The 24,921-nt window shown below is 43.5% G+C and overlaps 1 protein-coding gene across 1 annotated transcript in view; it reads right to left on the bottom strand.

Annotated features, from left to right (window-relative positions):
• Positions 1 to 1,714: 1,714 nt before the first annotated feature.
• GRIN2B (glutamate ionotropic receptor NMDA type subunit 2B) overlaps positions 1,715 to 24,921 on the bottom strand; it is a gene marked incomplete at its 5' end in the record, with an annotated part of 515,436 nt that continues 492,229 nt past the window's right edge. The window contains 2 exon segments of the mRNA XM_008259603.4: positions 1,715 to 21,815; positions 24,160 to 24,398. Coding sequence (XP_008257825.1) covers positions 19,959 to 21,815; positions 24,160 to 24,398 — 2,096 coding nt within the window. The 3' untranslated portion in view covers positions 1,715 to 19,958.

The raw sequence follows: 24,921 nt of genomic DNA on the forward strand, positions 1-24,921 counted from the left end.
AGAACTGGGTAAAAAGTGAAGCTGCCTTCCATTTTTTTTTCTTTGAACTTTACTCCTTATTCATTATATTTTTAAGAGAAGAACAATGAATTATAATTTCCCGTAAGGACACTGACTTAGTTGGGAATCTTTAAAATGGAAAGGACAAGACTTACTGTGAAAGTGTGTTCTTTCTTGGGTAAATAGTCAAAATCTAGCCTCAGACCAGGATCCCACTTGCTGATGTCTATAAAAATATGCTGTGACCTATCACAGATGGCAGTGGAGTTTTTAATGGAAGTTAAACAAACATCAGGGTTGAAGGAGGAGACATCAGGAGCTAACCCCAGCACTTGCAGCCTGACCACCTTAGTTTGACAAAGACCTTCTGGGCCAGTCCAAAATATCCATGAACCTTGCTTAGGAAAATCACTGTGGAGTCTAAGACACCTACAAAATCTGTTATCATTCATACTTCCATTCCCAGCTGACCATGAACATCTCCCATCTTGACCCATTGCCCATCCACTACTAACTTCCCAAATCCTTCACATGAGTCTGCAGTTCAGCACCAGCCACAGCCCTGGCCATTTCCTTCACTTACTTGCTCTCACAGACATGTGGCTTTTCCTTGAGGGTCCTGCTGCCCATTCCAGTGGAAGACATTTCTTCTCATGCACTCCTTGTGCCACAAGGCCTGGTGGTGGAATAGGTGCCTTCCTAGTTCCTCAGTGACGTGTCCACACCACCCTCCATCACCCTTCCTTAGAAAAGCATACACCAGGCCGGTGCTGTGGCTCATTAGGCTAATCCTCCACCTGCAGTGCCAGCACCCCGGGTTCTAGTTCCGGTTGGGGTGCCAGATTCTGTCCTGGTTGCTCCTCTTCCAGTCCAGCTCTCTGCTGTGGCCCTAGAAGGCAGTGGAGGATGGCCCACGTGCTTGGGCCCTGCACCCACATGGGAGACAAGGAGGAAGCACCTGGCTCCTGGCTTCAGATCAGCGCAGTGGCCTGCAGTAGCAGCCATTTGGGGAGTGAACCAATGGAAGGAAGACCTTTCTCTCTGCCTCTCTAACTCTGCCTGTCAAAAAAAAAAAAAAAGGCATACAGCAATGAAATGCAGTGTTGCAAATCAGACTATACTAGCTATTCATTTTTCTTAATGTAATAATTAAAATATACTTAAATCTCTATCCCACATTATGTGAAAATATACATTTGTCATATGGAATTCAATATTTTGTTGACTTCAGGATTTATATAACCATTCCCAGATCCTATCCCCTCAGTTCCTTGACCGCTGCTCCTTCCATAATATTTTTCTCCAAATTAGCAAAAATTTCCACACAAGACCCCACATTTCATTACCAGTTAACACAACCCCTCCCTAATTTCAACTGCAAGCAGCTAGCTCTCCGATTCAGATCCTAATTTCTTAGATTACTCCATCTGGGACCCTGATTCTGTAATTTGGTGACCCCAGCCTGTATCACAACTCCCTGCGCCTACTATCCTTGGCTAATCCCCATTCTCCCCAAATCCTCACTTTTCTCCTCTCCCAGCTTAGATTCCTTGGCCAATCATTATTATCACTACATTGCATTTGCACTTAATTCCACATCATTTGCTGCTTTCATTGCATTTGCCTGATTAAATGCCAACCCTGCTTAAATCCAACTCTTCACTCTATGTCAACAGATAAATGTGACTGAAGAAAATTTCGTCATTCTCTTTAAACTCATGACCATGAAAACCTCAAGTAAGTCCTTTGTGCCACCTAGTAGATCTTTTAAATTTTTGTTGATTCTTTCTTTTTGCTGCTGGATGGCTATAAACTAACAAATGCTGCTTTCTCTTCCAAAACCTCCAATACTCATTCCATTCTCAGTCTTATCTGATGAACTCCCCATGTATTAACATTCAGAAAAGACATACTCTCACCATCACACTTTCCAATCCCCTTGCATTTGTGCCCTCCTTTGTGTCAACAACCACATTGGGAAATTTAATACAGTCCCTCCATCTGTGCATTAGTTTCTGTCCCCTCTCACCTCATTAAAGAGGTGGCAGCTGTTGTCTATTCTTCTTAAGCATCAACTTTCCCTCTTCCCTGGATCATTCTGGTCAGCATAAAGTAGACTGTTAGCTCTCCCCCTTAAAATAACATCCCTCCTAGAACCCACATGGCCAGCTATTTTTGCTATTTCTATACCCTCTTCACAACAGAACTGCTAAAAGAGTTGCCTATTCATGTGGTCTTCAATTCATCTCCTCCCAATATTTCTTGAATCCATCCCCAACACCTTTGTCCCCACAAGTACTTCTGCTGTGTCAACAATGGAATGACCTTCATGTTTTCATACAATCTTATTCTTAATAATGCACTTGATTTGTTCCTGGCCATTCCTCCCCAATCTAGTCTCTCCTTATTCCTTGTGACTTAGAACATTTCCCCTGGAATCAGTCCAGGGAACTATCTGTACTCACTCTGTAGATTCAGTCTTAGTTTCAAATACCCACCTGAATGCTGTACTTCTTCCCTGAAATCCATATTCAAATCTCCAAATCCCTAACTGGAATATCTCTGGGAGATATCATAGACACCTTCAACATACCATGCTTTCTTCCTTAACTGCTTTACCAGTAGGATTTCTGTCATTACCAGCAACTCCAAACTTCCAATATCTCAGGCCTCAAGTTCAAGTTATATTTGATTCTTTTCTTTTACTTACTCAAGACCTAATGCGTCAGCAAACCATGTCAGATCTGATCTTAAAAATGTTTCCAGAATCCAACCACTTCTTATCACATCTTCCACCAACACTATGGTCCATGCCACTACCATCTTTTAACTGAGTTATTGCAATGGTCTCGCTGCTGCTTTCACTTCTACCTTCTCACAGGATAGTCTTAACACAGCAGTCACAATGTTTCTCTGTAAATCAATGTCTGATCACATCACTGTCTGCTCAGAACCTTCTAGCAACTTCTCATTTTACTCTTGGTCAAACCCAAACCTGTACAATGGCCTACACAGACATGACTTGGGCGACTGCCACCTCTGATCTTCTGACAGTCTCCTTCCTCAGTGACCTTCTGGCTCTTCCTAAAGTATGCCAAGCAAGTGGTTTCATCCCAGAGCCTTTGTAGTTGCTTTTAGCCTGAAGAAAAGCTCTTGGCATAGGAAGCCCCAAGCATCATCCCCTCATTTCCTGTAAGCCTTATTCAAATGTCAGCTTTTCACAGAAACTTTTGCTGTTCACCCTGTAAACCTCATACTGATCCTACCTTCTCTATCCCTTTAATCTGTTTTCACAATGCTTTGAGGACCTGACATGAGTTGTAATTGTTCTTTGTCTCCTTCCTCTCATATACATGTAAACTTCAAGAGGATATTGACCTCACGCTGATCACTCTTGTATCCCAGGATTGAGACTGGTCAGGTATGGGGTTTCCACTCAGCAAATGTCAATGCATGGATAACTACTCTATCCAGTACATGCTATGACACTGGAGGTCGAATCTACCTAAAATAAGTGTTCTGGAAAAGTAAAGAAAACCCCAAACCTGTATATTTGTTGTAAATTGTAAGCAAATTTCTAAATGGCAAACACAGAGCTCACTTTCAATGTTTCTTTCTGATTTGAGAATTGACCTCGAGTTTATTATTTTAATAAAAGAGGAAATGACCCCTAGTCTCATAAAATGATGGGTCACTGTCTCTCTCCTACTTTGATGCTTAAACCTCAATCCTAAATTACAGGTCAGAATGTTTGGGTGGATGATTTAACATTGAAGCCTTCCTTGATTACTAAAAACATATGATCTACTACCCTTCTGTGATATCTTATAACTTCAAAGATCATGTCTGAGTCAATAAATTCCATGTTAACACGTGTATATTAATCAGGATCAAATCAGTCTCTACAATCTATATTTGTAACCTATTCTACCAATATCCCTGCCCAAACAAACAGTAACCAGATTACAAATCTGGTGTTTTCACTAAGGATGGGTAGAAATTAGATTTTTCCCAGAGGTGACCTAATTTTGTGATCAAATTCATTCCAAAATTGAAAAGTTTCACCTAAATCTATTCCCATGGTAAAACCTGTTTTCAGTGCCATTGGCTTCTCAATTGAAGTAAAGGTAATGACAATGAGCATGAGGTGGCTCTTGTCAGAACATTTCAGCTGCGGAACGGAAATCACTTGAGAGAAGCTGCTCTAAAGGTTTGTAGAGTTTTTGAAGCACTGCAGCACACTGCTCATCAGTGCCTTCCTGGAAGAAAGCCCATGACTCTCTCTGAAGTCGGTCTGTCACCATTTCTGAGCAATCAATGGTAGCACAGCTGCTTCTCCTGCCAGAGCCCATAGGGAATGGCAAACAGTCTCCTAGGGAATAAGCAGAGCATCTGGATGTGAGTGTCAGGCCTCTTCCTCCCCCAACCGCTCAATATGGATTCACTCTGCTTTCCTTCTGGATCTTGCTCAGCTCCATGGAGAGCATTTTCAGAACAAAGCCTTTTTCTTCTCATGGAATTTGCTTATACCTACTACGCCTACTATCATTCCAGTAAATACACAATGTTAGGGGTTAATGATTAATATGCAATAACTCATTGGATGAGGTTTTTAGAAACATTTGCCTTCCATGAACTTGGGCTCAGGAGAGCTGAGGTTGGCATGCATCAATAACGTATTCAAACCAAAACCAAGGACCCTCCTTCACAGAGGGTTTGTGATGAGAGGGGAAAAAAAGGAAAAATCACAGCGTGCCTCTGCACACACAAGTATCCCAACCAAGGACTCTGTCCTGTGCATACTCTTAGAGCAGTTACCTCCTGTTTAAGAACCCATGCTTCTCCACTAACACCATGGTGGATTCTTTGCCAGCACTTGACCTTGAGTTTGAAGTGTCTAGGATCAAGTCCTCGTCTGCTTGCTTCTCATTCTCCTAATTGACTCTAATTTTTCAAGTTGAAAAATATGAGAGAGCACGATACATGACTATCATGAATTCAACAATCCAAGAATTCAGTTTAAGGAAAAACATCCTTCTTAAGAAAGGAAGGTTAAGAGGGAAATCAAGACGATGAAGTTTAACCAGGATGCTGCCAAAGAGGGCAGAAACAATCTCATGTGAGGAATCTGAAAGAGGATCCTTAACTGAAACGCCTTTCGCAATGGCTGAAAACAGAGGTATTTTTGTCTGCTTCCTATTACACCTCTCTCTTCATCTACCGTGGAAATTCTTTGGAAACATGGCTGCCCAGGAAAGGAAAAAAGATCCTCAAAGAAGCGATGGCTTAGGAGGAGAGAATAAGAACCAACAACTGTCAGGATCAAATGAGATAGGTTAATTATGCTTTTCCTTTATGACTTTCCAGATCATAGTTTGCCATAGGATGTTTGGTGATTACCAGTAAATTTCCCCACCATGTGGTAGAAACAAACAGAAAACCAAGAAAAGCAGAAGACAGCCATAACTGGCTCAGATCGGTTGTATTCTTGGTCTAATTGCTCTCTAGGCAAAAGCAGCTCTTGCCCTTCCATGCACGAGTAGAATATATGGCAGAGAATAACGTTGCTATGGCTTGTTTCACTGAAGAGGAGATGCTGTAAATCTCAAACACTGCACCATCCTGATTGGTTGGATGTTCTTGTGCAGAAAGATTTTTCCAGGATTTTTTCCTCCTCCATGGCACAGTGTTGAAATTCAGGAGTTAAGAATTCTTTGTCTTCTGACTGCCACCAAATGTCCGATTCCTATCTAACAGGCCTTACCCATACATAGTTAGGCAGATGAGGCCAAGGAGATGTGTGAGCTACCCAGGTGCCAATGACCAAATGGACAATCTGGCTTTGGAAGAAAGCACATCTACAATGTCAACAGGAGGTATATTCTGCCCTCAAGCTCAATGTGAAAGAGCTCAAGTTCCTGTGGCTGCTGCTGCTGAGAGGGTTCCGAAATTGTCTTGATCTTCCTCTGGCTTTCCGTAGGATACCTCATCACCTAGGCCCACTGAAATTGACTTACACTAGTATGTTATCCTGATTTTGTATACTACGGTTCCGTGCCTTCAGTCTGGGGCAATTTGTATTTCCTCTGAGAGACTTTGTAATGCTTCCCTGAGCTATACCACTAGAAGCTTTGCTTGAGGGTGATCTTTTTCATTTCCACTTTAATGTTTACTAAGACCAAGACCTCTCTGGTTTAAATTAAGTAATGCTCTGTTCATGCTTTAGAGTCCCCATGAATCTTGTTATTCCATTCCCCCTCCATCCCTTACCCTAAAGAACAGAAGTTGTAGCACCAGGGGAATAAGATACTCCAAATTCATCACTTGTTGGTTTCATCACTTATTATGTAGCATCATAATTTGCTATCTGTAATGACCTTCATGTGAAAAATGAAGTCAGCAATGCAGTCAAGGTAGAACAGCCCCTATCGTGCTCTTAGCTTCTGCTAAGATTTCATGGCACCTATTAGGAGGCAGAAAGCAAATAAAAGATATTTCTGATTACTTTGATTCTGAACTTTGAGCTTAAGTGGGACCCTGGTGCCTGCCTCCACTCCGCTTCCCCATGCACTGTAGGAAAATTACCTCTTCCCTCTGCACATAGCCTTCCCTGAAACCTGGCTTCTGAACTAGGCTCTAGGGATAACTTCACTGTGAAGGTGATGGCAAAGAACACTCAGCTTATCTATATGAGGACTCTGTCATCCTTCTACTTCCTCTCATCTTCCTTTTAAAGATAGGGCAGACTGATTAAGTGAAGAAAAATTCATTGAGGATGTTAGAGGTCTTCCAGTGTTCTTGGTATACACAGAATTCTCTGTATATGAGGCATAATCTGTCTAGTGGTGGAAACTACCAACACCATCCTCTTTGGAAAGCCTGATAGTGCTGAGCCCTAGAGTACTCAAACATGAACAGATGGGTCACAGGAGAAGGGAGATAGAGGATTTGGTTCATGGGTGCTTAAAGAGTTCACAATTGCAATTGCAGGGCAAAATCAAGACTGCACAGGTATTCTCAGGAGACATTTGTTAGACTTTGGAAGACCCATGCTCCTTTTCCTTCAGGATTTACGCAATAATTGTTATAAGGAAGGACAATTTCTTTTAATTCATTGTTTAAGTGAACTGCCAGTTATAACTTCCAGTTATAGTGCTAGGGCTAATTAATGCCATAGTAGTAGAATTAGGCTTGCTATGTTTGAACTTTGTTAAATTTCATAGAGGTGTTCCCTTGATGTTCATGTGGTCTTCCTCACTCTGACTTGACCAAAACTTTGAGAGTATCATGACTCCCCTGCATACATTTCTGAAGACTCCCATTCCCATGCAACACTCTAGGAAAAAAAAAATCCTCTCTTCCAGTTTTTTCTTGAGCTTTTTATTTGTTTTACATGCTACATAAAAATTTTTAATAAAAAATACTCAATGTCTTACCCCACAATATTGAAAATCATTTTTTTACTTTCAACCTTTCTTCATTACTTAAACTTTTTGAACCTATTGCTGGTTTTCAAATTCCTGCCTTGTTGTGGCCCCTTTTGACTGGTCTCTGTGCACTTAAGTGTGTGTGTGTGTGTGTGTGTGACAGAGACAGACAGACAATGAAAAAATCTCATGGAAAATATTTGGCTAAATCAGCTGCCTGGTTTCATGATTTTCCTCCATTACTAGATGCTTAAAATTTTGAGTGTGATGGACAATTAAAGCAATATTGCTCACTGAGCTGGACAAGTCTGGGTTATGCAAAGAATTTTCTATATAACCTTAGTTTTGGCTAAACATTCCATTTCACCATATTTCAACTTTTTCATCTGTAAAATTAAAAGGATCATGTTTCCATGCCAAAGTAGCCCATTTGGAGAAATGGTTTGGGCAACCTATCCTGCATCCACATACCAACTCTTCTGTGAGTTATTCTGAGTATACCACAGGCTTAGAATGGTGGAGGCCTGGGTGGGCTACTGTTGATCTGGATGATTGCATCTTTGTCCAAAGAGGGGAAACTGAGTCAGGGTGGAAACTGGTGTAGTTCAGTGCCTTTCACATAGGAATTAAGTTAAGCATCTTCAAGAAATGACTTTGACTTTCTGTGTGGTCATTCTTATGCCTTCTACAAATGAATAGCCAGAGTAAATGTTCTGAAAGTAAGCAAGTCTCAGGAGCAATCTTGTGACCAAGTTCTCTTATCTGCAATACATGTGCTTGAACGTACAGCATAATCCTCTTAGTCCTTAAAATACAGTGGCATTGATTGTACTAGACTGGTTGGACTCTGGTTTGCAAACATTAAACACAATCTACTTGTTCAAGCTCTATGATTTTTCAACTTCTAATCCTAATATGCATGTGTGCTTGAGAGTAATGGCTTATAGTTAACCCAGGATATAGACTGCTCCAAGTTCCAGAAACTAAAACAGAAGAAAGAAAATGAAATAGTGAAAACGTGATGAAAGAAAAAAGACCTGTTCATGCCATGCTTAACTTCAAAGCACATTCACCTCTAAGACAGGATATTTTTACCAGCTCATGCATTTCTCAAAAAGAGTTCTACCTGTATGCTTATATAAACGTACTTCCTGCCCATGTGAAGTCTTGACGTCTTCCCTGATCCTGACCCTGGGAGAGGTAGACAGGAAAATGAATAAATCTCTCAAAGCACTCATCCCCACTCCTTCCTCCATTGAGAATAGGCCTCATCACCCTTGCTCATCTCTTTAAAGAGATGTATACACACATGGTATAGATGTCTCTCAGCCAAAGGACTGTCTGTTCCCAGGGATTCTGGCTCCTGCTTCTCCATTCTCTTAGCACTGATCCATTAATGGGACAGCAGAAGACAATGTGGGTTCCACGGGATAAAAGAGGGCACTCAGCAGGATAACTAGGTTACTCCTTCACAAAGAAAATGCTTGCTTCATACGAAGCCTGGGCATTTCTGTCAAACCTTCAGGTGTGGTGTCAGTGATCTACAAGCCTGGTGATGTAAAGGACAAACCAGTGTGTCTGCCCATCCAGTTCTAATTGCACTTCCAAGTACCAGAAAATGACTGAAATTACGTGTTGTGTTGAGGAAGCGCACAAGCATGTGGTGGCACGTGGTGAAGAGATTAAATTAGTTACAGCTGGTGACATGCAGGTGAATATATGGAAGCAATTTATAAGTTACTGAGAGCACAATGCAGCCTGAGGCAACTTCATGGTCTAGTGTCTGGTTTGCAGGTGTTCTTACATCCCAGCCAGAGGGAACATTAAAATAGCCCTTGATTTCAAAAGAAAATGATCAATTATAGTTCAATTGTGACCATGACAATGATAGTTAACTATATAGGCTGTTGTGAACAGGACTGAGGATTCAGGCAGGCATTTGTAGAAAACAGGTAATAAATCCTTATTTAAGAGAAGCAGGAAGCTCAGCCCTCAACACTCCTATGGCCACATACCTTGAAGCTTTACTTCTGCCACACCTCCGTGTGAGTTCCTTTCTGCAAGGAGGACAGATAAAGTCAGGACCCATTGGCTCAGATTCTGAGATAGAGCTGTTGTAATGAGTCACTCCCTCTCTGACCAGGGTGATGGTCAAAGGCTCTTTGTGTGCTGTGGTCCAAAGGGTCTGGGCACTGGCTCGGGGTGGACTCATTGCTGGACTCTTTGTGGGCATTCAGGCTCTCATAGACATGGTAGGACCCAGGTTGCTCATTCATCTCTGGTGGGCACAGTTACAGCTGAAAGCAGCTGTGATGCAGCTCTTGCTTTGTGGATACTGCCTGGGCAGCTTTTACCTTCACTAGCGTTTTTGGTATTGGATCAAACAACCCCTAGTCCACAACTAGGTTTGAAGGTGGCCCTTATAAAATGCCTTTTTATTTTTCTTCATTCTTTCCCTTCCTGCTGCCTTTCAAGTTTAAAGTGAACGTGGAGAGTGCTGTTATTCTATCCTTGGTCAGAAGACACTCAGGAAATAGGCTCCAAATTTCAGATGAGCTTTTGCTCCCTGGGAGTGACTAAAGGGGTGGACATTTGGGAGGTCACTAGCTCTTTCTAAAGCTATTATCAACGCGAATAATCAAGGGGGACCTTAAGACTAAGGTGCAGGCTCCTGGCTTTGTGACATGAAGGGAGCATTTTTATATGCCTGTATCTGTTCCATATATCCTCCATCACCTTTTGCTAGTATGCATATGCAAAAACTTGACATGCATACCTCATGAGAAAACTACCTGAAATTTGGTTCATTGGTTGATCCAGTAGATTTGTCAATGTCCTTTTTGTGAGGGTGGCTGTATTAGTATTCTCCCACCAGACCCTTTGGTTCATTGGTTAAAATAAAAATCTCACAATGAGATGGATTTTGCTCTAAAATGTTAATTATCCCCATTCCTAGGAGTGGGACTATGCAGACTGTTGAGAAGAAAAATTATCCCTCTCTCGACTCACATTTTCATTTTCACTAAGCATCTCACAAGTTGCCATAAGATTTGCCACATCTTTCCAATAATTCCTCCACCATCACTCCCCACCATCTCAATGAAGAATAGACTTCATTTGCAAAAGACTTGTCACTTCTTATAACTTATTTGAGTTGAGTTCTCTATAGTATGCTTTATATTAGCCCACAGTGGCAGGAGACACCTCCCAAAGGCAAATAATTCATGGCCAATGACAAACAGATTTACAGAGGAGGCTGGCCAGGAGAAGGGAAGGGACATTTATCAGTGACCAGAGCAACTTGAGTGAAAGAACAGTCATGGCTCTGAGAGTTTCTACACAGGAACAAAGAAAGCTGACGCTGACCAGAAGGAACAGGACAAATTGCTAAGCTGAGCTAAGGGGGAAGGGGTGGGTGAACAGCAATAAGAGCATAAAAGGGACAAGAGGCCAGAGTGATGTTGTCTCTGTGAGGTAATGCTTCCCTTCATATTTACAGAGAAAGCCATCATTTGGGGACTACAATATCCTCTGCTCTAGCTCATTCAAATCCTAACTTTGATTTTGAATAAACAGATCAGAGGTAAAGTGCTTAATTATCTCCACTTTCATTTCCTACTCAGGAGAAGTAACCCTATAACCGAACCTCAGAAAGTATGAGTATCTGCAGAGCCCTTGACTTGCAATATCATAACAAGGACATGAACAGCGTACACTGTTCACTCTATTCAGGCCTTGTGTAGACACCAATGTGGAAAGGCATATGGTATGCACTGTCCTGCAGGACTGCCATTCAGGGTCCACAAAGGTGCAGGATTAGTAAGCCTGAATCATGACAAGGTCACTCTAGTACTCTTAAAACAAAAAATAAAAAGCTATGCATTGTATGTGTTGGATCAGAGTCTGATCAATTCCAGCATAGGTCAGGCTGTTAGAGACTCAGTCTGGAAGTGGAGTGTCTGGATACAAACTCCACTCAATGCATCTGAAAACTCTTGATATCAAACATTTGATCAATATCCTTCATGGCCTCTGTCACTTACTTTGAACATATGTGGTGCTCCAGGGAACAGTCATGGAACAGCTTCAAATTCCCACTTGAAAGTAGTAATTAATATGGAAATGTATGCATGCAGTGTATTACTGTGCTGATGTGTGCAAAAATAGAAATGTGTGTAGGGTACTCATCCTTAGGTTTTTGTGCAGATTCAAGTATCCTGTAGGCTAAATAAAATGACCTCTCCTCAATTATAATATCCAATATTTACTAGAGCCTTTCTTTACAAGGATCTTTAAGTGAAATAGAATAAGGAGATGAATAAACACATCACTCTGACCACAGGGAGTCTGTGATACAGCCAGGTGAGATGAGACATGTAACCACATGACTATGAAATAAGATGGTCTTTGATAATAGTCACTAAGGGAGATAAATTACTATGTCCATTTTCAAAATGTCTGAATATTTTCTCTAGATGAGGGATAAAGAAAGGTAGACAAGATGACCACTGTCTGATTTCTGGTCTTTGAAGACTTAGGATGGATGTTATATAAGGAAGGAGATGGGAGATGAGGAGGAGAGTATTTTGGGCAAAGCAAATACTAGTAAGAGTGACAACTAGAAAATCAGTTGGTATGGGAAAGTTTAAGGGACATGCATCAGATTCAGCATGTCTGAGTCACAGCATACTCGTATAGGCAAATAACAAACTATTCTTGCTGACAATCTGTGGCAAATGAAGCCCTTCAAAAGTTGTGTTTTGAGTTGAAGAATGACATCTACTTTGTATTTAGGAAATGAGTATTGCTAAGAGTTGTTTCAAATCTAAAATCTTAGAACAATACTAAAGGACTTTGAATAATCCAGTCTAAAGGAAAAGGCATGAATGCAAAGGGAATAATGAAAACATTGGGTGTAAGAATGAACCGAATAGATGCTTAAGATGAGGAAGTGAAGGAGTCAGAAGTATCTGAAATGCTTTGGTGACAGAAGGAATGGAGGTATCATTATCAAAAATAGGGAACTTGGTAATTCTGGTTTCAACGATGGTCTTAGACAGTTGAGTCAATATGAAGTTGGTTGCCTGGGAAGTGATTGAAATATGCGCATGAAGCTTAGGAGTTAAGATTGGGAATTCACCTTCATTCAAATAGTAATTGAACTTGGAGAAGACAGAGAAAGATTGCTGTGGAAGCATGGAGAAAAGAAGTGCTAAGCTCAGAACATGGGAAGTCCCTGCTGGGGAGTAGAAGGAAGAAGAGGAACAAGTGATGGATCAAAGGATGAGAGAGCTAAGACTAAAAACAGGATAAAATGCTCATTTTAAATTTAAGTTAATGTTGGATGAAGATTTGGGGGTAGGGGGACTTTATTGGTCTTGTAACAAGAAGTTAATTGATTGGATGTTACCAGAGAGTAGTTTTCCACAGCATGCAGAATGCAGTCCAGTTATAAAGCCTTGACTGCTGGAAGAGGAAGAAAGAAAGCTATGTCTCTGAGAAGTTTGGAAGCAAAACGATCAAGAGACAGGTCAGGAATCCAAGAGTCTCACTGGAATGAAGAAAGGCTTATCTTTAGAGATGGTTACACATGTGTGGAAGGGATTGAAGATGCAGCAGGGACAGGGACTATTGGCTGGAGCACCTCTCAGAAGAGGTCAGAGGGGCATCAGAGTACCAACGAGTTGGGTGGGAAGATGGAGAGATCAGGGTGAAGGGCAGAAAATAAGGTAGAGGAGGGCTTCCATCAAAATGTGATCATATTTTTTCTTGGGGACACAATGGGAAAGAGATGAAGTAAGAGAGAGGATGATGAACAACAAATTTAAGAAATACTTAGAGAATGTGACATGGAGTCAACATGGGAGAAATAATGAAGATGTCCAAGCCGGTAGGGTTCAGTTGAGATTCACTGGATTGCATATGTGCTCTTTGGCATAGATTTAAGAACTTCTTTTCCTGCCATGGGGATGGGTGATGGGCTACAATGTTCGATAAGCAAGGTAAGTGTGGTGAAATGCAAGAGGAAGAAGAGAGTACTGCTGCTGTGGGTGAACATAGTCAGTAGCTTTTCCAGTGACCAAAGGGGGAAGCCAGATAGAGTTACGCAGAATACCAGAGAGGGCTTGAAAGAATGCAGACAATTTAAAAAAATATATGCAAGGTTGTGGTCAGAGACGGAATGCCAGAGTTGTAGCCTTGGGAGGTGCAATAATGGGGGAAAAAAAAAAAAGTCCAGGAGTGGTCATGATGCACAAAGCTGAATCTCTGCAGCATTTTTAAAAATATCATAAGGTGTATCATTGACTCACACCCTGAAACCAGAAAATATTCAACCTGCATGTATCATAATACACATCCAGGCACACCTATTTATGTATACACAATATACATATTTAAATATTTTATACTTATTCATTCATATATTCTATGTGAATAGAATATAGTCTATTTCAAAATCTTTTATAGCCTTTGCAGCATTAGTGCAGGGACATAGTTCAGTAAACCTATGTTTATTGAGCACAAACTAACGTTTTATCTCCTTCATGGTACTGGAATCTGCTCCACCCACTAAATCACAATAGTAAAATAATTACACATGAAGAGAATTCAGGCTTAAGGAGTAGAAACTAAATCTTTAAAATAATGGTGATATAATAGACTTAGTGTTGTGCATCTTAATTGCACCCTGAATCCTTGCATTGCGTTTCATTTCTTTTCCCTTTGCCAAAACACATTCTGCACATCACTGTCCCTAGGCTGTGAGGAATTCTATTCATCCACTCTGCTTTCTACCTTTAGTTCTCACCAGGGGTCCTCACCCTCCTAATTACACTAGTAATTATATTTTAAAGCATGGAACAGTGCCAGAAACTCACTGTGATGAATCCCGTGGTGGACAGAGAGGGACATACCAGAGAAACATGGAGGATTTCTAAATTCTATGACTTATTCCAAGTATTGCTATCCTAACCCATCACTCTGAACAAAATTCTTCTTCCTTGCTTCAACATTACTTCACCAATCTTTCCAAGCATATAAATAGCACTGGCTTTCACTTGAGGTTTCTGGTGGGGGCCTTTGTCATGGGAATAGATAGGTTGTGTATTCCAAGTCTTAAAACTTAAGGGCCTCTGTGTGACTGAGTCAATGGGATAAGGGTGGGATGTATACTGATATCCTGTGATTTGTATATAACACTAGAACTCCCAAACTAGAATAAAAATCCTAGATCAATCAGTATGGAATTTTTCAGATTGACAAATCTGCATTTTAGTGTAATCCTCAGCATTGGGTAAGCCAAAAAAATTGTTCCACAAATTAAGTAGCACCTGGTGGTCAACTGGCTCCTAAGCAGTTCATAATGTGTTGGGACAACTGGACACCTTGAATGGAGGTGAGAAAATAGAGTATAGGACTCAGCTGAATGGAATATTAATTGAACTGGGACATAAAACAGATAATTAAAGCAAGTTTTATTATGCCATTATTTCAATTTGGTGTTTCTAGCTGTCTAGTCAGTAACCTGCAATGGAGGAGAAGCCTCAGTCTTCCGTTTGCTATAGGTAGAGTCGCAGCCCTTAACCTGCCCTACAAGATACTGAATTTAGCAATTCTTAAGCTACACACTTTGGATACCCAGCTAGGAATTGTTTTCACCTATTTCAGTGTCAAGCCTTAAGTAAAAGCAGGTGGAAGATGAACTTACAGTTTAAATGGCTTTGCCTTCTAGAACCTGTATCCTTGCTCCCTGCTGTTACTTGGTGTTCCCTGCTGTTTCTCTTCTCTTGTATCATAACTATTCCCAGAAGAAGGCATGAGAGTCCTAATGTACATTAGGTGTTTAAATGTAAAAATTCTTAATATGGCTTAATACATCATCCTTCCTGGGACTACTTTTACTTAAATGACAGGTGAGCATCTTGGTGCTAAAGCAAGCAATCTGTGCGGGAAGCCAGTCATTGGAAAAAAGCCTTTTCAGGACCTCAAAAATAACACCAGGGGCCATAGGTCATTTGTAAGGCCAGGCCCACTGCAGTGTAACTGTCAACCACTACCTGCTTCTCCTCCAGAAAGAGTTACTTAGACAGGAAGAAGAGTCTCTGACACCCCAGTGAAGAAAGCAATGCCCCTATCCAAGTGTTTAGCAGCCTCCTGCGCACATACAATATGGTCAATCAACAGCACTGCAGTGACATCATTATTCCTAACACATCAAGATAGACATGCACAGGGTGTCAAGCATTGACAAGAGTTTTTTGTTGCTTTGTTCTGCTTGGGGAGAGGGTGATGGAAACAAAGTGAATCCTGGAATTGCTTGTCCAAAGGCAGCCCAAACAATCTAGTTATTCTGTCCCTGAAATGTGAACCAACTAAAAAGCAAAAACAAACCCCCGTTCTTAAATGAGATGTGCAGGTGACCAGCACTCTGCAGACAGTTCTCCCTTGGGCAACTCTGGATGACCATGGAAGACTGGGCGGGTGATATTCACCTAACTGTATAGACGACTCCTATTTTATCATATTACACATGCGTTTTGGCACTACTGACACCACCAACATTTAATGGAATCATTTGGGATTTTCCCCCAATCACTACATGGCTGTGGCCAGTACAGGGGAGCACACAGTAAGGTTTCCCAAGTTCTGGCTGAGGGTACACAGTGATAAATTTTGAAATAACAAGGTCCACTGTACATGCATCACTCTGAAGGGTGTGCACAATCTTGATTCAGGCAAATTCAAGGGTCAGATTGAGGTCAGTGGAAATGCTGAGACTTCAGCATTGCCACCAAAAGGAGTGATGTAGGACCACACCGAGCACCCCACTTCTACAACACAAGGGGATGATAGAGGGTATGAGAGAGGAAGCATGGATTCTGAAGAACATTGGAAGCTTGGATGCTCCTGAGGATATCTGCAGAATCTCACAGTTTTGGATAGGTTGGGCTTTGATCCACACCCATCTGTGATATAGACAGGGCTTACTACTGAATTCTTCCTTATGCATTTTACTGGCTTGTTATTCTATAATTAAGTAGCATCTAGAATTTGACAGTGCTCAGCCCATCCTTTCTTTTAGCTGTCTTGAACAGCCTGTGAATATCTTACTTGGTCTCAATTCAAGCATCTAGTTCAAGAAAAGTGACAAATTGGGGCCAAATAAGAGGTTTAGAAAAATGATCCATCTGACAGTTTCTGATAATGGGGGGATAGGGGAACAAATAACATAATATGATGGGGAAATGAATTTGCAAATTTCATCCTGTGGTAAAGAGAGGCTGCAACCCTTTACAAAACCAACGGTTCAGTGAAAGAAATTCTATTTGTCTGGTTAACCCAAGGTCAGGTTTCGAACACCTGGCACAAGGCAAATAGCACCTTCCTGATGGCAGTAATGAGGACAAGGCAAATAGAAAGCCTCCATTGGCACCATCCCTCATATACCCCACCTTCCTACCTCTAAAAGGAGCTTCAGCGACCTTTCTAATGGAGCCATCTAGCCACTGAATTTTGAGCATGTGGACTCTGGTCATCTTTTCTAGAAAAGTATGCAAATTAGTGAGACCCATACCCAGTGCTACTTCTCATGATGATGTCACATGCTTCAGAAAGCCCAGTTACGGGACACTTCTGGGTGTGCTTGCAGTACTGATTTCTAAGGGCAGTGAGGGGGTAGGCTGGGGCAAGGGGCAAGGCGCAGGGGTGAGGAAGAAGATCAGAGCAACCCAGATGGTTGTCAAACATCAGAGGAGACTGCCAGGCGAGTTCTCAGGGTTGAATATCCTGAAATCTCTCAGCCACACCAAGAAAGGGAGGCTAATTTGACCTCGATTCTATTTAAGCCCTTTAAAAATCTTGACTACTGTGGCTACTGACAGGAAAATGATGGCGTCACCAGCTCCTTTTTTATGGAATGCTGGAAAGCCATAGTCTACCTTGCAGCTCTGAGTTAGACCTGAGGTTTGCTTAAGAGCCACATCAGAGCCTGCGCAAAGTCCAGGCCGAAGCTCAGGAGCTCTTCCCATACAGGCTGACAAGAAGACTGGCTGGGGAGGGTCTGGGGGGAGGGGCTCTTCCACCACTGTGGCTTCTCTTCTCATTCACATCTTCTAGACACCCTGAAGCAAATGCCGTACAAAACACTTCCCCCAGTGGAAAATGAAAACCCAGTAACAAAACACTTGTCTTCCCCTTCACTCCCCACCCCACTCCCTCCAGCCCAACACCCTGAATACTGACAAGAGAACACTTTATCTATACAAAATTAATTAGAAAACAAAATATTTACATATGAAATAAACACCATCTTCATTTCTGTCACTGTGGAGCCTGACAGAGCCCCCATGGTTCTAGACTGCTGTTCGCTAGGTTAGTTGGTTTGGTGGTTTTACTTGAGAGGGGTGAGGTAAGAGGAAGAGGGAGGAGGGAATGAGCCCCTGGCCCTGGACAGAGCCTGGGAGAAGCAGTGCTGATCGGCCATTCGCCTCCTTCCTCCTGGGGTGGCCCCACACCCTCTGTCCTCTCTCTCAAGTCTTTTCTTTCCTTGAACCTAAGCAAAGCACTCCGTGTTCCTCCCGCCAAATCTGTGAGAGGTTCAGCCCCTTGCCCCCACGTTCGTTTAGAAAGAAAAACTTTACAAGGCCTTCAGGTGGCTTGGAAATGAAAGAGACTGAGGTACAAATCCAGGAAAAGGGTGGGGATGAGGAAGGACCAGGAGGCAGGGCAAACAGGAAGGCAAAGACCAGCCCTGGGGGGTGTGACTGGAGGAGACATGGCAGCTTCCGTCAGAGGAGGATGAGCACCTTTCTAGGTTGTGTGTCCTGTGTGCAACGTGGCGATCCTGCAGTCCAGCTTCCACAGTGACTCAGGGCTCTTTGGATGCCACCCCGCATAAGGGTAGGATGGCCAGACCCCTAGAACACCCTTACCCCAAGTTTCAGGACCGGCAGTGACAGATAATCATTTCCCTTCTTGATTTTCCAACTTTCAGCAAAGGGGGCATCGTGTCTGCCAGTACCCTCAATCCCTGGAGTTTTACACATTTGTTTTTCCTTTTTATTCTTGAATGGTACAATCTGGAATGGAAAGGAGGTATTGTAGGAGGGGGGAAGGGCTTCTACCAACAGTGTTCACACGGGGCTCAAGTCACACTCCCAGGAAGCTGGGTCCAATGGGAAAGTCGTTCCCCTCCTGGCCTCCCCCACTCATGACCCTCGTCCCCCTGCATCCTGAGCTGTCTGCGTGGAGGTGGGCTTTCTCTCTCAGCTGTCTGTTCCATTAGGGTTCCAATCAGTTCTGGGGGAACAAGACTGCTCTTCTAGCTCCAGGTTAAGTAAGAAGGGATCAAAGCATTGAAAACATCCCCCTCTCTCACTTACCCTACCCTGGACGACTCCCCTCTTCTTCCAAGCCTTTAAGTTCCACCCCATGCCTTGGCCAGTTGAGGGTCTAAAAGCCCAAAAGAGCCTTATGGAATCTTTTGCTCTCAAGAATCATGGCTGCATCTAGCTCCCTTTAGCTTTCCAGAAAGTTGTTGGTCCAGACTGGCTGAAATTGTTGGCAATCACTGAGGAATCGCCATAGGATTGTCTCACCACCTTTTTTGTCTAGCCCCTACCTTATCCTCATTCAGGAAAGGCGAAGGGGGGAGAGAGAGACAATATTCAGGTATCTTATGACCATCTCTGCTTGCACATAAGCCAAACCAAGCACGTTGCTGAGGGATATAGAAAGAAACAGCGTAATGTGTCAAGGTTGCCTTCTCTGCAAGTAGGGGCACCTGATTGCAATCACGTGCAGATGTCCATGGATACAGGCAACCGCAATCTACCTGTTTTGCTTCCAACACACTGCAGAGCACTATGATAGCATGCTCTTCAATTTGTTCAGGAATCTACTCCTCCACCAAGGGCCTTTTATTTTAACTCACCACTAATCAGTCTCATGGAGTGGAAGCAAATGTTGTTTTGGCTTATATACAAACATGTCCCACCTTCCCCCTTGGCACGTGATCTCTAGGCAGATATGATCTATGCAACCAGAATTTAGCAAAAGCCTCTGTTCACTCCCAAGCAGTTTGCTAAATGGCCTTCATTCGATGCATTTGCTTCCTCACCTAAGTGCAAAGATTCATTTGGGAAAGGCTACTCCAGAGTTCAGATGCCTCCTCTCCTTTCTCCTAGCTTCACTCAAAGTAGATGATGGCAGAGTTCTTCTATGCTAGGAGGAAGCTCCTGTGCAGTCCTTCCTCTCTCCTGTCTACCCTCCTACTTCATCCTCTCCTGGGAACAGGAACGGCTGACAGATGGGGAAGGTGGGGGAGAACTGCGAATGGGAAGAGAGATGGTGCTGGTCACCAGGGTTGCCCTCAGTAGGAACCAGAACTCCAGGATCCCATGAGTGAATTAAAACAACAATAAAGGAGCAAATGGGAACCAAGTTGACCCCCACCTCCCTCCGTGAGGTGCGCCCCAATCGACCCACACCCCTCCCCCTCCCATACCCACCTTCACCTCTCTCTTCCCCCACTCAGACATCAGACTCAATACTAGAAAGTTTCTCATAAACGTGCCCATTGCTGGAGCCATTGAAAGCCCTGGGGTTTTTGTTGTTAGGCACACAGGGGTTGGACTGGTTCCCTATACAGATGTCCTTCTGGAAACGGCCTGGCACAGCCCCATGGAGGGCCGAGACCACCGGCTTGTTGGTAACAAGGGCCCGGAAGTCTGGCCTGGCTTTCGACGCCCCCGCCACCGTGGGCTGCCTGAAGAAGTAGGATTTGCTGCCATGGAGCAAGCACTGGTCGTCCCCAAAAGTGGGGATGAAAGGGTTTTGCGTGACCCGGTCAGGGTAGAGAGACTTGCTGAGCATGTAGCCGCCTCCGGGGTTGTTGTGGTGGTGGTGTCCGGCGGCGGGCACTGAGGACTTGTTGTTGGCAAAGGTGCTCTCAGCAGCTGGCATCTCGAACATGTGGGCGTAGGGGCTCCCATCCAGGAATCGGCCCTTGTCTTTCAGGCTCACGCTGCGCGGGGCCAGGGCGGCTTCCTCCTTCTGCAGGTCCACGAAGGTGTCGTAGGAGTGCTGCCGGCGCAGTTTGTTCCGGTTCTTCTTCTGGGCCTTGGAATTAGTCGGGCTCTGAGGGTACTTGGTGGCAGAGGCATTGGATGGCACCGCCACAGGGGCAGCCGGCTGGTCCAGCTCCTGCAGGGAGTTGTCCTCGCTGATGTCGTACAGGTTGCCTGCTTTCTTGCAAGCCTCACACCGGATGCACGCCTGCCTGCCCGAGTTCTGACCTGCCACGGTCGTGGAGTAGTTGTGCAGCTTCGAGGGGCAGCTGCGGCAGAAGTTGCCCCCAGACCGGTCCTCCCAGTCTACATTGGTCAGGTTCTTCTCCCAGGGGGCTGGCACCCCGCCGACCCCACCGTGTTTCTCCCCGGTCCCGTGTTTGAGGTGCGCCCTGTTCGTACAGGGCCCTCCTCCGCTGACAGAGTCACGTTTGAAGTCATCGCTCCGCTCCTTGTAGATATCGGTCAGGTCCACATGCTCCCAGTGAGGTGAGTTCTCCTTTGTTCGGAACTGGTCCAGGTAGAAGTCTCGTAGCCCTTCCTTGTCCCTGAAGTAGCGCTTGTGGTCAGGGGAGCGGGGTGGTCGGCGGCGGTAGGCCAGCTCGATCTCATCGAACTCCCGCCGGGACTTAGCCGAGGCTGGTCGCTTCTTCAGGCTATCCTTATATTGCTGCTTACGCCTCTTGGCCGCGTTGCCCTCAATGTTTCCATAGGTGACCGTGTGGGTGGAGATGTCCGAGACGTCAGAGCGGATCAAATCGTCGTGGCCGCTGTAGCGGTCGCTCTTGAAGGAGAACTTGCCGTAGAGGTCGCTGAGCTGGCTGTGTTTGGAGGAGGGCAGGCCGATATCCAGGGGCTTCTTGCTGACGGACCTTGGCTGGGTGGTGAAGGGTGGGTTGTCACAGTCGTAGAGCCCGTCGATGGAGCTGGCACTGCCGATGCTGTGTGGTCGGTGATGGTGGTGGTAGTGATCTTGGTACACGTTGCTGTCTTTCAGCTGCAGGTTGCCAAACGTTCTCTCCACCTCACTGATGTAGTCGCTAAAGAGGTTCTCCTCGCAGGGCGGGTTGTTGTACGACTTGCAGTCAGAGTGTGTGAAGCTGCGCCGGTGCTCAGAGATGTCATAGACGGATGACTCGCGGCGGATGAAGTCCAGGGCGCTCTGTGGGGAGCCGTTCACACCAGACAGGTTCGCCATGTTCTTGGCTGTGCGGAGCAGGCGCAGGATGTTGGAGTGTGTGTTGTTCATGGTAGCGGTGGGGGAATTCATCACAGATTGGCGTTCCTCGATGGCCACCCCATGGATGCAGCTGTAGATTCCCTGGAGCAAGAGAAGTAGGAACAGGTCAGGTCTCCATGTGACCATCAAGAGCCCTCTCCCACCCTTGAATGCTAACTGGGTACGGACAGGTCAGGAAAAGAATGAAGCAGAGATCGTCGAATACATTCATAGAATGATGTGTCCTGAAGCTTGCCTGCTGCAGCTGCTTGAATATAGCAAGTTTTATATCGTGAGCTAAGATCAGTGAAGTGGCCTTCAGAGACAGGGGCAAGGCCATACCTAGAGACTCCAGCAGACAGACTGGAGTGACAAGATATGGCATTTTTGCCTCAACTTCACCATGGACATACCTTGATTTTACTTTCTAGTCCTTAACTTTTGCATCTTAAAAATGAGGCCAAGATAAACCATAGCAAAAACTGTTATCAGCCTCCTGGCAATGAAGGGCAATATTCTATAGACGTGGATGCTGTTCTGCCCTGGCTGTGGCCACTCTTGGCTGGCAGGAGCACACATGGGAGCTCAGTAGCTTACAATTGCCATTTCTTTTCGGCTCTGACAAATTTTGAGCAGCTTGTAGAATTGTGGTCACCAAATGACAGCTTTGTATCAAATCTCTTCTTGAGCCAAACATGAACTAAGTTCAAAGAGAGGGTGAGAAAGCTCTGTAGGCAAGGAAGGATTTCTCCCCTGTTGCGTCCTACACCCTAGGATAGAATTAGGACAAATCCAAAGTGCTAAATAGGAATAAGTAAGTCCCCTGAATTCCCTCATTTATTCCCTTTAGCTCTTGTTTTCCTTCTTACACTTTCCCTCTCACATGACACTATCATACATAATTAATGTCTTAACAAATTAGTATTGATCAAGAACTAGGGCTTAAAGAATGCAGGAGAGGGGATGGATTGGGTTCCTGGAGGGCCCTCTACACTCACTTATAAAGTCAAGCCAACCTACTGCTCACTTCTTGCTTTGAGAGGTGGATATATTTGAAACTTTTCTCCCTGGCAAGTCAAGGTATTGAAGAGGACGTTGTTGAATTGTGTCTTTACAATAAGGGTGATTAATTTGCAAAGAGAAGTTGTCCCTATGGATGAAGATGGTAGAGGTTAGGGGACAGGTGAGGTTAGAAGGAGAATGGAACTACATGGGAAAGAAGAAAGGTTTAGATAAATGAGCCCACTGTCTCAGAAGGCATCAGCTAGAAATAAGATCTGCAAAGTAAGGTTACTTTTTTCTCAGTTTCCTTTTTAACCCTTTTTGACTGTGGCTAGGAGAAAATACCAGGTGTTTTTCTTCTTATAGAGGCATGGATTATGTCAAAGGGCTAGGAATGGGATTTCTATTATAGTTCATCAGCTCCAGCTGCTTCTGTCATCATGCTGTCTGCAATCAGGGGCAAGTGTCCCACAGTAGAACAACATGGTTCAGGGACTAAAACTGCCACAAGTTCCATTTTCCTATCCTGATGTTACTGAATGACCTGAATTAACGCATATCCAGAGAGAAAATGGAGAAATTGTTCTCTGAGTAAAATACTACAGGAAAGTGATCAAAGGATTGAAACAACCTAATGAGAACCCCACTTTCTTTTGTAACACCACTTAAGTCCAAGTTGGTCAAATCTTTAACATGGACTTCAACTCTAAAAGGACATTCAAGGTCATTTACCCACAAATGACTCTTATAACTTTATGAGCAAAATCCAAAGACGCAAATTAAAAAAAAAAAAGAAGAAACTAAAAAACTCCCTGTGACTTTCTGTTCACATATAAAACTATGTTCCTAATGCCTCACTTTGGACTAGAAATTAGAGAATGACCTAGGAGTTATATTCTTGCTCCAATTAAGGAAGTTTCTGGAATACAAAGTTCTTATGACTCAGGACTGATTTATGAAGGTTATATTAAGCTTTTTAACTGCCCCTATCTGACATGCGTTTAAAATTTAGAGTGGAACACTGAAACTACTACTAATCTAACTTTGTTTATTAGAGTAAGAGAAGCATGTTACATTTCACTCAATAGAATTGTGATTCTTTTAAAGGATTGAATGATTAATGCAGTCTATAAAGAATCAACTAATGATGATGAAGGGCATTTGGTAAAAATCCAAGTTTTCAATTTTGATCTGTTAGTTCTTATTGAGAATCAAGTGCCCAAACCCCACACAAAACTATTGGTATCTTCAAAGAAATATTTCAAGTGGCTTAAAGGAAGGTGATACTTTATCACAAAACCTCCTGGGGGAAATGTACATGATGTGGTTTCCTGCTTTAGCCACATACATCTGGAGTTAGTGCTCTCTTGGGTCTTTCTGCTTTGCACAGGGCTAGGTTAAGCTGTCCTTAACAAGCTGCAGGCATCTAAATCAAAGCACTTACTCTGCTGATGGAGAAGACCATGCCAGGCTTGCCAGAGCAGACACCCATAAAGCAATGCCGGAACTGCCAATAGAAAAGGTGTTCGCAGATGAAGGTGATAAGGCTGAGAGCCATGGCTGCCCCCAACATGTAGAAAACACCCGCCATGTTGTCAATGTCCAGCTGGCTGCTCATGACTTCATTCTTTTCATTGTGGCAAATGCCAGTGAGCCAGAGAGCTTCCAGTTCCTCCATCTCCCCTAGAGACAGGACAGAGAAGGAAAACAGATAAAGACAGAAAAGAGAATACAGAAAAGGAAGAGAGAAGAGTGTTCAGGGAGATAGAGGGAAAACAAGCACAACAAGGAGACACAAAGAAAATGAATAAAGTTAACAGTGGTTATATTAATACTACTTAAATCCATCAATATATTCAACAAATAGTCAATAAAAACTTAATGTGAGTCATACTGCTGCTGCCCTCTGCTCTATCCAGTATAAATTGTTATATATATGATCAATATGGCAAGGTATTGACGCTCAGTTAATCTGAATCTTTTGTTACCTGTATAGCCATTTTGTGGATGGACTGGCTAGTAGATTTTCATGGGGTGGGGGTTAGGATTTGAAGGTGGGGAATGATAGATGAGTGAATTTCAATCTGTATCATACACAAACTCCAGGTAGCAGGGTACACATGAACAATGAGAGAGGAGTGGGGAAACACAATGTGATCTAGGGAAAGGCATGAAGAACAACAGTTCAAACCGAATGATAATAGTC

This window comes from Oryctolagus cuniculus, chromosome 9, assembly GCF_964237555.1.
Source record: "Oryctolagus cuniculus chromosome 9, mOryCun1.1, whole genome shotgun sequence".
In the NCBI taxonomy this organism is placed as follows: domain Eukaryota; kingdom Metazoa; phylum Chordata; class Mammalia; order Lagomorpha; family Leporidae; genus Oryctolagus; species Oryctolagus cuniculus.